At 48.2% G+C, this 13467-nt stretch overlaps 1 protein-coding gene across 1 annotated transcript in view; it reads left to right on the top strand.

Annotated features, from left to right (window-relative positions):
- Nucleotides 1–13467, top strand: part of LOC129148674 (autism susceptibility gene 2 protein-like) — a 93795-nt gene that overhangs the window by 25982 nt on the left and 54346 nt on the right. Inside the window, exon 2 of the mRNA XM_054714167.1 lies at nucleotides 7305–7356. Coding sequence (XP_054570142.1) covers nucleotides 7305–7356 — 52 coding nt within the window. The remainder of the gene's footprint in view (nucleotides 1–7304; nucleotides 7357–13467) is intronic.

Raw genomic sequence — 13467 nt, 5'->3', positions numbered from 1 at the left:
AAATTGAATCAAATCTCACATTTTAAGCTTTAAAACTCTGCCATGTTAGGTGGGTTTAGAAGAACTTCCATTAGTTATCAAACCTGGTTTATCTTATCTTTAGATATATTTTGAGATTTAAGGAAGATAGTTTGTTTTACCTTTCAGCTAGTTAATCACAAACTTGGCGGAGGTCTTTGGTGGAGTATCAGAAATTGGTTTTGTTTCTGAAGTAACTGACCTAACACTGAGAAGGCCGCCGAGCCCGTATTCTTGCCGTCTGCTTCTTGTCGGGGTCCCCACTTTGTAAGACTTGATCTCCTTAAATCTGGTTCAGAAACCAAAGGTGACATTAAGCCATTAGTGCTGGTATGTTCAACCTTCTGAATGTTACTGACATTTGACTTTATAATCTTTGGATTAAAATTCCAATAAAGGGAAGCTAAGTTTCTCAAGGAAAAAGAATAATAAATCTTCTTGATTCTTGAAAGTCAGAAAGTCAGATCTTGGACTAGGATTTTGTGTCTCCCAGTGTGCGGAGGTATCCTTTTTTATGTATTTTTTTTCCGTCTTCCTTCTCGGTATTTCTAATGCTGTCCTGCGCCTGTCCCTTTCCAATTTTGACACTGATGCCCTCCCTTCCAGAAAGGAGAGGGAACAGGGCAAGTTGGAAACCAATCAGAACGGACTCATTCCTGCACATAGGTGGTGAGAGGCTGAGAAATGAAGCAGAGGGGCAGTGCTGGACTGTGCAGGGAGCAGGCTGAGCGCAGGCGGGGCGCAGGGCAGGGGGCGGGGAGGCCGCAGAAGCCGCATTCTGTGGGTTCTCTAGAGGCTTGGCTGTTGGCGTTTCTGCCTTCCTCCTGATTGCAGATCATCAAAATACAGGGACACATGCAGATCTGTCCCAGGCTTTCATCTGTGGTCTAATCCCTAATAATCAGAGATGACAATCTAATGCAAGGCACGCTAAGTGTCAGAAATGCTGCCTGAGAAAAGCACTTCAGAGGGCTAAGTGGTTGCTGTAGTTGGTCGTCTAAGTTGCCCATCCTTTCGTGCATCTCAGTTTACCCCGAGGGGGACCTGGCAGGAGCTCTGGCAATTTCTTCCCTGTATTATTGATTTTATTAGAGCAACAAGACAAGAAAACCATCCCATTCTGATTGCTCCAAAAGAAACAACATTTTAATGTCTTTTCTTGAAAATTTAATGTTTGCCTTTGAGCTATCTGGGTATTGCAGAAACAGCTTCAGAATGAATGCCCCGGGCTGGAGGGCCTCAGCTGGCTTTTGTGACATCGTATAAGCAATAGGAAAACCCAACTCCAAACTTACACCTGCCGAGGCACCTTTTCTTCTGACTTCTCTGGGGTCAGAGAAAAATTTCTCTCTACTATCTGCCTTGGAAAAATTGGTTTTTAGAAAGACCATGGAGAGGCTACCAGTTGGGGAAGGCATCGGGCGAGACGCTCTAATTCCCCAGATTAATTGTATTTGGAGGTTCAAGAAAAAGAAGTGTGCCATACAGCAAGCACCCCTATTTTTCTCCTTGAGGTATGTTTCAAGAGTGCCATGAAATCAAACAGTGACAGATGTTCAACTTCAAAGAGGCGAGGAACGGGCCTCATGCTTTAAGCCAGTCTCCATGTCATTGGTATGTGGTGTGCACCTCTCCCCAGCCAGTTCCTTTCCTCTCATCTCAGCTGCACTCCAGGTAAAGGTGGCCTGGGAGGGAAATCAGGAACCGCAAGCTTCCCTCTCCTCCCACTCCCCCCTGGTGTGCCCACTCTACCCCAGAACCCTTCCAGTTGCTCTCCAGGCCTCTCCTCTTTCCCTTGTGCTGGGAAAACCACAGCAAACTGTTGTTTGCCGAGGATCTCCTCATCCCCCATATGGCACAGGGGCCTCTGTGGTTGGGACAGTGAGTAAGGAGGCCAGAGCCTGTGGAGGGGCTCCCAGGCTGGACAGAAGGGGGCTGGGTATGCTCTGGGCAGAAGTGGGATTTCTGGGGAAATCCAGCTGTTTGTGGTCAGTGAGCGCCCTCTCCCCCTTTGCAGGCCCTACACTAAGAACACAATGATGACAAATGTTAGGAAAATGGTAATTGCTGCCCCTGTAGTGAGGCTGTGGCTTTGCTTTATTCCTTTCCCTACATCTGGTGGATGCCAGGGGAACCAATTGGCTTCACTTTGTTAGTGGATTTGGAGAATGGGGGTTGGGGAAGGATTTGTAAATGGCCAGTTCATGCGCTCTCAGTTATCCTTAAGACCTAACTAACTGCATTCAGTCTTTGATCATGTTGGGGCTGCGGTTAGATTAAGACCTTTTTGTTCTCATACTAGACTCTGACCCCCTCTCCATTTCCAACAATGTAGTTAATATTTTGGATTGAGCACCTACTATGTGCCCCGTGTTTCGCACACATCACTTTCTTGCCTTAGAGAGCTTGCTCTGTGCGGATGTGGCTGGCCTAGTTGCAATTCAACCCCAAGCTGTGGGCCTAGTGGTCTTCCCCTGCTGCAGCGCAATACTGGAAGCCGCAACTGCGGGGAAGGCTCGGGAGTTGCAGTTCCCCGCCAGGCGCGTCCGCCAGGAAGGCGGCCTGGGGACCTAGGGCCCGGGGCCGCGGGGAGCGACAGCTGTCTTTGTCGCGCCCAGGGACTGCGCCCCTGCCGGGCAGACCAGGCGCCGGGCCGAGAGGAGGGGCAACGAGGGGCGGGGCGCGCGGGGCGGACCGGAGGAGGGGCGGCGGCACCGGCTGCTCCGGCTCCGCGCACCGAGGAAGTCCCGCTCCGAGGGCTGCGAGCGTCTGGCGGAGGCGCGCTCGGCGCAGTCGGGGAGCGAAGTCCGGAGCCTGGGACCCCGGTGCCGCCGCCGCCCCTTCCCGACACTCGTTCAGCCTCGGAGCCCGCGGCGCCGGCGCCGGCCGCCGATGGAGTTCACTTGAGCCGTGAGCCGGCGGGAGAGGCAGGCGCCCGCGAGCGGAGCGCGGGCCGGAGCCCAGCCAGCCCAGGCGCTCCCCGCCGCCCGCCAGCTCCAGCCAGGAGGCGCCGTCGGTCCCGCGCAGCCTGCTTGGCGCCCCGCGCCGCTGAAATTGGCCAAAAATAAAGACTCCCGGAGCGTCCCCCTCCGGCGCGGCGGCGGCGGCGGCGGGACCGGGACCAGGCGGCCCGTGGCGCTGCTGGAGAGGCGGGCCGGCAGTCGGTGAGCCCGAGGCTGCCGCCTGGGAGAAGCCGCCGCCGCCGCCGCCGCGGTGTGCCCTCCTCCTCCTCCTCCCTCTCCCTCCTCCCTCCCTCCGCACATGGTCTCCTTTGTCCTGTCGCCGCCGCCGCCGCCTCGCTCTTAGCTCCGCGCGCCGCGGCCGCGGCTCGGGCCGCTCCTCGCCGCCTCGCCCGCCCGCCCCGGACGTCGCTCGGGTCCCCGCAGTGCCCCCCGGCCCCGCGCGCCGCAGGAGCGACCCGAAGGCAGCGGGCGAGCGCGGGCCGGGTGCGCTCCCTCCCGCCGCCGCCGCCGCCGCCGCCCGCCCGGCCCGGCCGCGCTCGGATGTGTGCACGGAGCCGGCTCCCGGCGCCCGAAGCCGTCGCCCCCGCACGGATCTGACCCCTCCATCCGCTCCAGACTTTGCTAGGACAGCAGGAGTGAGACTTGCGAACGCAGCCCGGTCGGAGTTGGGCGTTTTCTCCTCGCGTGTTTGGCTGGCTTTGCCCTGGTCTTGGACGATCCCCCTTCGGGAGCCCTGCTCGGGAGCCCAACCATGAACTTGGGGCTGACAGGACCGCTTAACCCTTTGCGAACAGGTAATGCAGCCCTCGGGGCACAGCCCCCTCGCCCGCCGCCCACGGTCGGAAGGGAGGCGGCCGGGTCGGGGGTCTTTTGTTGCGGCGGCCGAGCCTGCGGGCCGGGGTGGCAGGGGCGGGCTCCTCGCGGCCGGCGCGCCCGAACCCCTTCATCGCCCCCCTCCCCCGCTCTCCCTCCGCGGCCCGGCGCCGCCTTTGTACTTTCCTCCGCGGCCGGCGGGCTCGGTCCGGGAGCGGCGGCGCGGGCGGCGGGAGCTTCGCTGTCCGTCCGGAGGCGGGAGACGCCCCAGCGCCTCCCCCGCCCCAGGGGCTCCGCCTGACCCGGGCCGGGCCGGGGCCTGGGCCGCTGGCGCTGGAGACCTTGGCGTTGGGCTCCCCCCGCGGTCCCCGCGCCGGGGTCGGGATCCCGGCTCGCACGCGGTGCCGAGAGGAAGCGAAAGGAGATCTGGGCTCGGCTCGGCGGCGGCCGTGGGGACAGAACTCGCGCTTAAGTTTCCAGGAGGTTTCTCTTGAAAAGTCCCTCTTCCTGCCGGCGCGGAGGGCTGTCTCCCGGGTCCTCGGCCGGAGGAAATGAAGGTGGACCCCGAAGCCAAGCGGCTGCGACCCGTCTCCGGCATTGAAGGCTTCTGTTCCTTTCCCTCCTTATCTGTGTTCCTTCCTCCAATCTGTTTGACTTATTTAACTTTTCTTTAAACAACTGCGGTGTTTAGTCATTTTTAAGTATTAAAAACAAATCTGCGTCTCCCCCTAAATAAAAAGCAGCTAAAAAGCTTTTTGTGGGGGGGCGTGTATCAATTTTTAGATGTAGCCACTTCAAGTCCTCAACCTCCAAACCCAAGTGAGGAAGATGAAACGAAATGGCGAGCAGCATCTAAATAAAGGTCTTGAGCTTGTAAAGGTTCCCCCGCGTTAAGGAGAGAAGAAAAGGCTCCGCTCCTCTAACTCTCAGCTCACCACGTTTCCATTTGTCGTTTCTGATTAAAAAAAAAAAAAAAAACCGCCAGGAAAATGGTCCAGGTAATAGGATAAGGTATTGAAGGTTTTTTCTAAAAACAGTGAAAACGAAACGTCCCAAAGATTAAAACCCAAGGAGCCCAATCATTTGAGCAAATGCTTTAAAGGCATAAGTGGAATTTGGAAAGTTTGTGGAGGAAAAGCAAAGAATTTTCTTGTAGTTTCCACTTAAGGCTTTGGCTCAGAAGCTCTTTCTGACTCTCAGGGCAGTGGTCTGCCACGGGTTTCACCCGCTGAAGGGGAGAGAGAGGAGGGATCCAGAATCGTTTTCTGATCAGCCAAAGCCCCGTGGCCATCATTTGCTTTTGGAGGCCTTGTTGAGACACTCCCCCCTCCCCCAGTTGCAAGAGGTATCCATTCAGGCTTTGTAACATGTATCAGGAAAGGAAAGGGTTCAAAAAGCGTTTATTAGAAGGTGTACTCCTAAGCCTCTCTGAATATCCTGTCAGACTTCCTAGTGAGCATCCTAAGTAATCACATGGAAGTTTGCTTCAGACATAAGTTCCCTGAACCACCTATTTGAGAAGACAGCAGGTAGCCCAGTGGAGCGGACAAAGGTGGCAGCCCAAAGGAGGGTGTGAGAGGCAGCCAGAGGCCTGGTCACCTTCACCTCCAGCTCCTGTCCTGTTCCCTCTCTATCTTGTACACACACCCAAACGCAAACAAAAACCCAACCAGGAACCATTTCCTTTCCTTACTAATGCTTTTTGCATTTGGGGTGCAGCAATTTGTTTTTATATTTCTTTGAGCCAGTTAGGCTCATTGTAATAAGCAATTCCTAAATCTGCAAGGGTTATTTCAGTCTGGTGAAATGATTTAGTTAACAGACTTTCTTCTTTTAAAAAATATCAGCTGGAATTTAATTTTTAAGCCATGAATGTAACCTAGCAATTCCAATTAGAATCAAGAGATACTTATTATTGAAGAATGGTGAAATACTTACATCTCTTAAGTTTTTATCTGGGAAATTCATATTCCTAGAAATCTCACTTAATGTTACAGTTTAACAAGACTATTCCCATGATTTTTGCTTTTGTAATCCAGTCTTCTTGATCTGTTTAATGCATATCTTATCTCTCCCCTCCATGCAACAGTTTTTTTGGCACTTTATTTTTATTAAAAGATAGTATAATACACAATTTTAAGATTTCAGGAAGGCCTTTGGATTATTTTTTTTACCACTCCTGCAAAATAAGAGGAAACGTCTATCTAGGATTTATTAAACTGTTTATGTATGTATGCACTTCACTTGTTTTGCACATAGATTCTTTTTATTTTTCTTCTTGATCTGTTAATCTTCTGAACCACCCCTACAGTTGGGAGATTAGAATGAAATAAAGGGAAAAGTAGTCAAAATAAAAATATTTTATGTCCTCCTGTATCACTTGCTTTAAGAACCAGAACATGGTCCCCAGATGTACACAGGAATCATTCTCTCATCTTCATCAGCATAACCTTGAAAAATTAAATTGAATATCTTCTTTGTCTCTAAAAGCCAGAATATGCTGTACCTCAGATTCCCCCTCCTTCTATTCTCTGTATTTCTTTCTTTCTTATTTATTCAGCATTCTATGCTTTGCTTTGTCAAACATGCATCTCTATAAAGTGAAAAAGTGATTTCTTGCAAGGATTGAGTAGCCAAAACAGCATAAATGTAACATAGCCATTGTAACTTTAAATGCAGATGCATCTTCATATTATATAATGAGGGTGCTAAATTTTTAATTTTTTAATTTTTCTAGTTCTAGAAATATTTAGTGCTTCCAAAACATTATAGTATTTCTCTCCAAACTGATTTCATGTTTATTTCTCAGAACATTCGTGTATAATTTAAATTGCCTTTACTCTTGCTGTTTAAACAGGCCTATTTCACTTTCCTCAAGCCAGTGTAATAATTAGCAGACATGGTCTCTAGAAAATGCAAAGTAAATTATGCTGATGGCATGTACAGTGTAGGGTTTGGGGGCAGGTCAGCTTGCTTTGGTTTTAACACCAAGGTCATCCTGGTTACTATAAGGGACAGGGATCTTGGAGTCATCAGATGAATATTTAAAAATTAATTTCTGGGAGGGCTAATTGACACTTTTTAGTGAGGAAAGGCTTAGCGTTAAATAATGGGCATTTCTGGTTTGTGAAAGGAAATTGAAAAATAGATGTGTGCAAATATGAAAAAAGTACCATTTCCAAAATAATGATCTGTCAACGAAATTGCAAAATCATTATGTGAGTGAGCCGAATTGCTTTGTGTATCATCTCATAGAAATATGTTTTGCACAGATAATATGTCTAATAAGGACACATTTTTGAAATCAGATTTCCCCCCCAGCAAATAACTGCACTGCAGATCTCTCTCAGGCAGTCAACTAGCACCACCTTCTGGAGGGTTGGGGAAATTGCTGCTTTCCCCGCTTAGGCTTTTTTTAAACGCAGTAAATTGATTTAGAAAAATGGTAATGATGATGGTGACTGTATTAATGACAATAATAACACTTTTTTCTCCCTTCTTGTTTTCCAGGCATCAGATGCCAGCTCTGAAAAACTCTTTAATACCGTTATTGTAAACAAAGGTAAGATTAGTTCGGAGCTGTGATTTATGTATTTTCATATTTGTGTTATTGTCATTGCCTAGGAAGAAAGAATAAAAAAAATACGGTCTTTTTTTCATTCTGGAACTACTGTTCATATTTTGTGGTTTTGCTTGAGATGGACTGTGTGTTCTTTTGTGATACATTACAAACAGTTCATTTTAAAGAATACCTTGAATCCTTATTTCAATTGATTTGAGTAAGAAATCACTACTACCTATGTGACTTTAATTTAATGCAGGATGCATTAAATTAAAGTCAAAACGCCTTAACTTTATTGTTACTTATCAACTACCCAGCAGTCAGAGAACTATAAATAGCCTATTTGTACTGCGGACTCTAATAACCAGTGGCTGTTTATATTCGAAGCATGGTCATAAACCAAGCCTTACTCTGCTGAGGGCCTTCTATAAAGTTAATAAATGAGCAAGAGGGCAAAATCTAAATATGTGCTATCCCTTTCATTTCTTCCAAACCGCAATATAGAGTTAGAGAGGCTAACGATATAGCAGTACATTAAGGGAAAACTATCTATTATTGCAAATAGGTTTCTGAGCAGTTTTCATTGCAGCAGTGTTGCTGGAAAAAAATGAAATTTAAAGGAGTGTCTCATCACGGGCTTTGCAAAGGTGTATGATTTGAAAGGTATAAATTAGATTTATAATAGAACCAGATATAGGTGCTTGCGTGGTAATTGCTAAACGAAGGTGTGCTTTCTGTGGGAATCCCTCCTGTGTTACCTGGAAGAGACTAGGCAGTGCCTGGGCAGAGCTGGGCCTTCATAAAGTGAAATTTGAAACCTCTTCAGCATAGTCATTGCCTGGGCTAGCATTTTTTGCTAGCTGGTAAGACACATTTTCAAGTTCAGTTATTTTGAGCTCACAGATTATTTTAGAATTGGAACCAACTGCAATTTTAAATAGTACATTATGTTTAGAGTTCCCTTGAGGTGTATATGCGTATGTGATTGCCATTACTCCCAGAATTATTGTCATATTGAATTTTATCTTTTTTTATTGCATAATGGAGTGTTCCAGTTTTATACTTCATCGTATATTTTTGATGGACTGAAAGTTTGTATAAATGTGTTAACCATAATGCTAAAAGCCCAATAAAAGGAGATCCGTGCAGTTCACGGCATACAGTGCTCATATGTAAGAATGCATAATTGTTTACCGCTCATTTTGATGAGGGAGAGGATCAGTAGACAGTGGTGTGTATCCGTGTGAAAGAGGGTGGGGTGGGAGGAGGAGGAGGAGACTGAGGTAGGCCAGGCCACCCAAAGGAGGTCTTCTGTGTTTCAGTGACATCCCGCCCCGGCCCCTCCCAGGACCTCCAGCACCATGTCACTGTGTCTTACTTTGGCCAGTTGACATAAAGCTGTGGGATGTGTTTCTCCTCTCTGGGATGAGCCCTAGAGTGAGAGTGGGATTCCCCTCTCTGGGATGAGCCCTAGAGTGAGAGTGGGATTCCCCTCTCTGGGATGAGCCCTAGAGTGAGAGTGGGCTCTGAGACCTGCATTCAGGCCGCGCTGCCCTCACCGGGCTGAAAGGCTCTCTTCAGGGCAAATGGAGAGTGATTGATGAGGAACCCCTCTGCTCCCTCCCTCTTGCTTCTGCCCCCCTCCCCCTTTCCCTTTCCCAATCAAACGTTTCCCACATTCTTATTTGTGTTTACTTACAGAGTGTGATTTGTGGCATCTATTTGGTTGTGAATAGTCACCCCCTGACAGGGTGCCTTTCTTCTGAGCTGCTTTTCTGGGGTGATTTAGTTGGCTTGAAAGGATTAAGGTTTCTTTGTGTACACTAAAATCAACACAGGCTTTTTCTAAGCTTTGCTTGGGAAACCATACACAAATAAGCATTTTAGTTGATGGCAGATTATTCCTTTGCCCCTTATTTCCATCAAAATGGTCTTTCTTTTCTCCTCCTGAGTTTCCCCTTAATGCCTTATGCTAATTCCTGTTGGTAACATGAATGACAAGAGAGGGAATCAATGCAAATCCAGGTGCTGCAGACTAGACTGACTGGTGTCCAGCACCCGCCCCCCCCTCCCTGGAGAGAAGGAGATTAAGGGGAGCAGGAAAGGAGGGGGAAGATGGGGACAGTTTTGTTAAGGGGATTAGTATTCAAACTGCTAAACATCAGGAAAACAACTTCAAAAAGAGATTCATTGTGTAGTGATAATGCCAGCCACGGCTTCAGGACAGGTGCAGAGAGCCTCGCTATGTGCTTTTGAGTTTGGGGCTGTTTTCACTCCAGTGGCAGCGTTTACTGGATGGATGGTCGACAGGGCCTTCAAGGAATTGTCAGCCTCATGCACATCAAGTTCAAGTTCTCCTGCAAAGCAGCCTGCCTGCCTACCAGTCAGGTCTCCTGTCTCTGTCCAGTATTCTTAGCCAAGAGCAATAAAAAGCGTTGTAAGAAAAGGGCAAATTTACACCAGGTAGCAAACACTACTGGGAAAATCTTCAAAGCTTCCAGCTTGCAGGGAAGCTGACACGTGTATTTCTCCACCTCCAGATGTTTAAAGCTACACATCACCTCTCTGGCTCAGAGTTCTGCAGTGCTCCTCCGCCTTGCCTTAGAGAAGCCTGGCTCTAAGCTGGTGCTGCGATTATGCCGATTATGCCGCTGAGCCCAGTGGCAGCAGATTTGGGCCATAAAATTTCACCGTGGGAGGGCAGTGTTAATCTCACCAACTGATTATGGTTGGGGCTTGGGGGAGCAGCTTTGATGTTGGGATGCTGGGGATGGAGCTCCAGGCTGAAGCAGCAGGCCATGGCTCAAGTCCTGTCCATCTGTTTGTGAGCCCGAATGAATCCTGCAGCCTCTGTAGGTCAGAATTTCCAACCGTGGCAAAAGCTCCCGGTCTTGCTAGGGCCTGAGGTCTCCGGTGGGGATGTTTTCTAACATTTAGTTGGGAAGTGGGGAGGGGCTGAAACAGAGTAGGTCCGATGGATGGGTTTTCTGTCACTTCTGCCCATTGATTTTATGTTGATGTTCTCTGTGTTGTAGAGTCCATCCAGTTTAATAGAGAACTGGTAAAAGTTTAATGTTTAGGTGTGTTCCAAATCGTTGCTTTCTTCTGATGCCTTTTATTTCCCATCTTAAAACAAACGAATTAAGCAGTGTGTGCTTGCATGTGCCCACGCTATTCCAGTGAGAACTGAGCATGTCCAGAGAGGTGGGAAGATGAGCCTCCAAATTGCAGGGCTTAGGGGTGTAGACATAAAAAAAAAAAAAAGTTTTACTTTAATCAAGGTCATGGTTGCCTTATTTAATCAGCGTGTGTTTAAATGTTTACAGGATGTTCATGTGAATTTTATGAATCCTTCTGTCTTTGTGACTCAACCATCTGCCAAAGGAAAAATTAATTTTCTCAGTGAGACAGAAACACACAGAGAAAGACGTGTTTCTTGTCCATGTTTAGTTGGTTGAACTGCTATAGAAGCAACAGGACTTGTACTCACAATTCTGGAGTATTTCTCCTGTAAAGGAACTCCCCGACTATTCAGTATGGCCAGCCAGTATGTATTACCCTTTCTCACCTACCGGAGGGCCTACTTGGCAGTTTTTGCCACTTTTTAAAAAAATATATATATATATATATATAAATATATATATAAATATATATATTATATTTTTTTTAATTGATTTTTTACAGAGAGGAAGGGAGAGGGATAGAGAGTTAGAAACATCGATGAGAGAGAAACATCGATCAGCTGCCTCCTGCACACTCCTTACTGGGGATGTGCCCGCAACCAAGGTACATGCCCTTGACCGGAATCAAACCTGGGACCCTTGAGTCCACAAGCCGATGCTCTATCCACTGAGCCAAACCGGCCAGGGCGGTTTTTGCCACTTTTGATATATAGACAGAAATGCAGAAAGTGAGTCCTTTGCTGCCTGTGACCATCCGGCCAAGATAGTTAACCTCCTTGAAACTTTGAAATTGCTTCAGAGCAGAGCTCCCTGAGGAGGAAAGAAAAGCAGGGCAGCCCTACCTGGGAGGAAGGAGAATAGTCTCCGGAGTCCCCTGTCTATGTACCAGCCCAGATGTGGGCTCATGGTCTAGGTTGGGGGAAGGGAAAAGGCCCCTTCTTGCCACAGAGCCCTCTTGTCCAGGATCGGCCCTGCAGGTAGGCAGGGCGAGCTGTAGAGGAGAGGTGGCCAAGAGGTGCACTTCACCCCAGGACCTTCCCACCCCTTCTTGACCTTCCCCTGTGTCTCACAGGGTAGGTAGCCTTGGGCCCTGCTGAGTGAGCTGTTAGAGGGCTGAAGCACTGAGGTGGGGATGACCCAGGGAGGGAGGAAGCCCCTGGTTTGTGCGCCCCCTGCTCTGAGTACCAGTGTCTGCTGTGATGTGAATAGCTAAGGAGCACCACCCACCCTCATGGTCGGCCATGGGGGACCTCTGGTGGACACTCACCATGGTGAGCACCAGTTGGGACACGGGGACCACCTGGAGCTCACTCTCCCCGGGATGGTTTTTCCCTTTCCAGGCCCTATCAGGCCTGCAGGTGGACACACCTGGCCGCTTCTTGGGGTCATTTTGTGCTGAGGGGTCCATGGGACACAGATGAGGTCAGAGCCTTTACGTTACTGGGGATTTCGGTTGTTTTTGACAGTGTGCTTTTATCAGCAGTGTAGAAAGAAAACCGGGCTAAAAAATTGCTTGAGATTTGAGGAGAGCAGGTGAGAGACATGTTCCTAGAGATCCACCTGCTTGGTGTGATGAGGTTCAGTAACTGGGTACCTAATACATTTTTTAATGGAGATGATCTCACCTCATTTATTAGGTTTAGACATGAAGAGGGAACCCCTTATTTTGGTGACCAAAAAGCTGAGTTATATTACCAGCAAGGCCACCACTGAGCTAAGAAAAACCCTCCCCTAAAATAATTCTGTGCTTTCTGTATAAGTGAAAGTAATGGAGTTGTTGAGCATGGCTTAGCTTTCTTTTAATTTTTTTTTTTTTAATTTAGCGTTTAAAACCCCATCATAATGCACATCTAGAGGGGGACATGACGTCAAGCACATTCCGCATGTGCAGAAGAGTCCATTGCAGCCTCTGTAAATTGCTGCATTTTTGTAATGTCTTAAGTCCTAGATAAGGGGAACTTGGACTGTTATGCATTCTTTAGTTTTCTTTCTCTAGACCTTTTTTTTTTTTTTTTTGGTATCTTTTGGGGGCATTTGGGGGTCTTTAGGAGATAGAGACCTCTGATGTGTGGAGAATTAAATACTATTGAAGGGTAATTGGTGCTTGATGGGAGACAAAGAAGCTGGAGCACTTGAGTTCCTCCTCCTAGCCCACTGCAAATAGCACGCAATCAGCTCCTTTTCTTATGGAAATTGACCTTTCTATAGAACCACGCTCAGAGGTACCAAATCCGTTGTATAGAATTATTCCCTGAGAATTCTTGGGAAATCAGATGCCTTGTACTGCTCGTGTGAAGCCACCAGTTAAGGGTCTAAAAATATCCCCTGTTGTGAGACAGTGTTTCCCTTTAATGTTTTCATCAGCTGCTACTTGGTCTTTCCCTGACCTTATGGATTATTGGGGGGGGGGGGAGGGGGGACCCTGGAGTTGTGATGGTGAATGTGAATGTTTGGCAGAGGGTGGAAGATTTTTCTGAACATTCGCATCGATCTTGATGGTGTCTTTTGAGTAGAACTTTGACAGCGATGTCACCTTCCCGGGTAAAACTTAGGCCAGACCAGCAGGAGCGGATCACAGTGGAGCACACTCCTTCTTCCAGTGACATAAGCCAGCATGATTTTCACTTTTGAGCCCAGGGACCAAGCTCTTCGCTTATTTTGTTGAAAGTCTTCTCTCCATGCTTGGCAATATTGGCTAGAAAGCTTGAAGCCATTCATATTCAGGGTTTTGTTTGGTTGAACAAAATGACTTCGTGTTTGGTTGTCTCAGAAAGTAATACACACTCGTAGGAGACAGTTGGAATGAAAACCTCAGATGGTTCTGGAGAGCCTTTAATGGGCCTGCTCAGTGACAAAGGGCCTCCTCACTGGTGCCGCCAGGCCCGGAGAGCTTCCCGCATGGAGGAGGCTGGGGCTGCCCGGGGCCTCT

This window comes from Eptesicus fuscus, chromosome 4 (genome assembly GCF_027574615.1).
Source record: "Eptesicus fuscus isolate TK198812 chromosome 4, DD_ASM_mEF_20220401, whole genome shotgun sequence".
Taxonomy (NCBI): Eukaryota; Metazoa; Chordata; class Mammalia; order Chiroptera; family Vespertilionidae; genus Eptesicus; species Eptesicus fuscus.
Note: the sequence above shows the minus strand (reverse complement) of the source record. Positions and strands in the feature narration are given on the sequence as shown.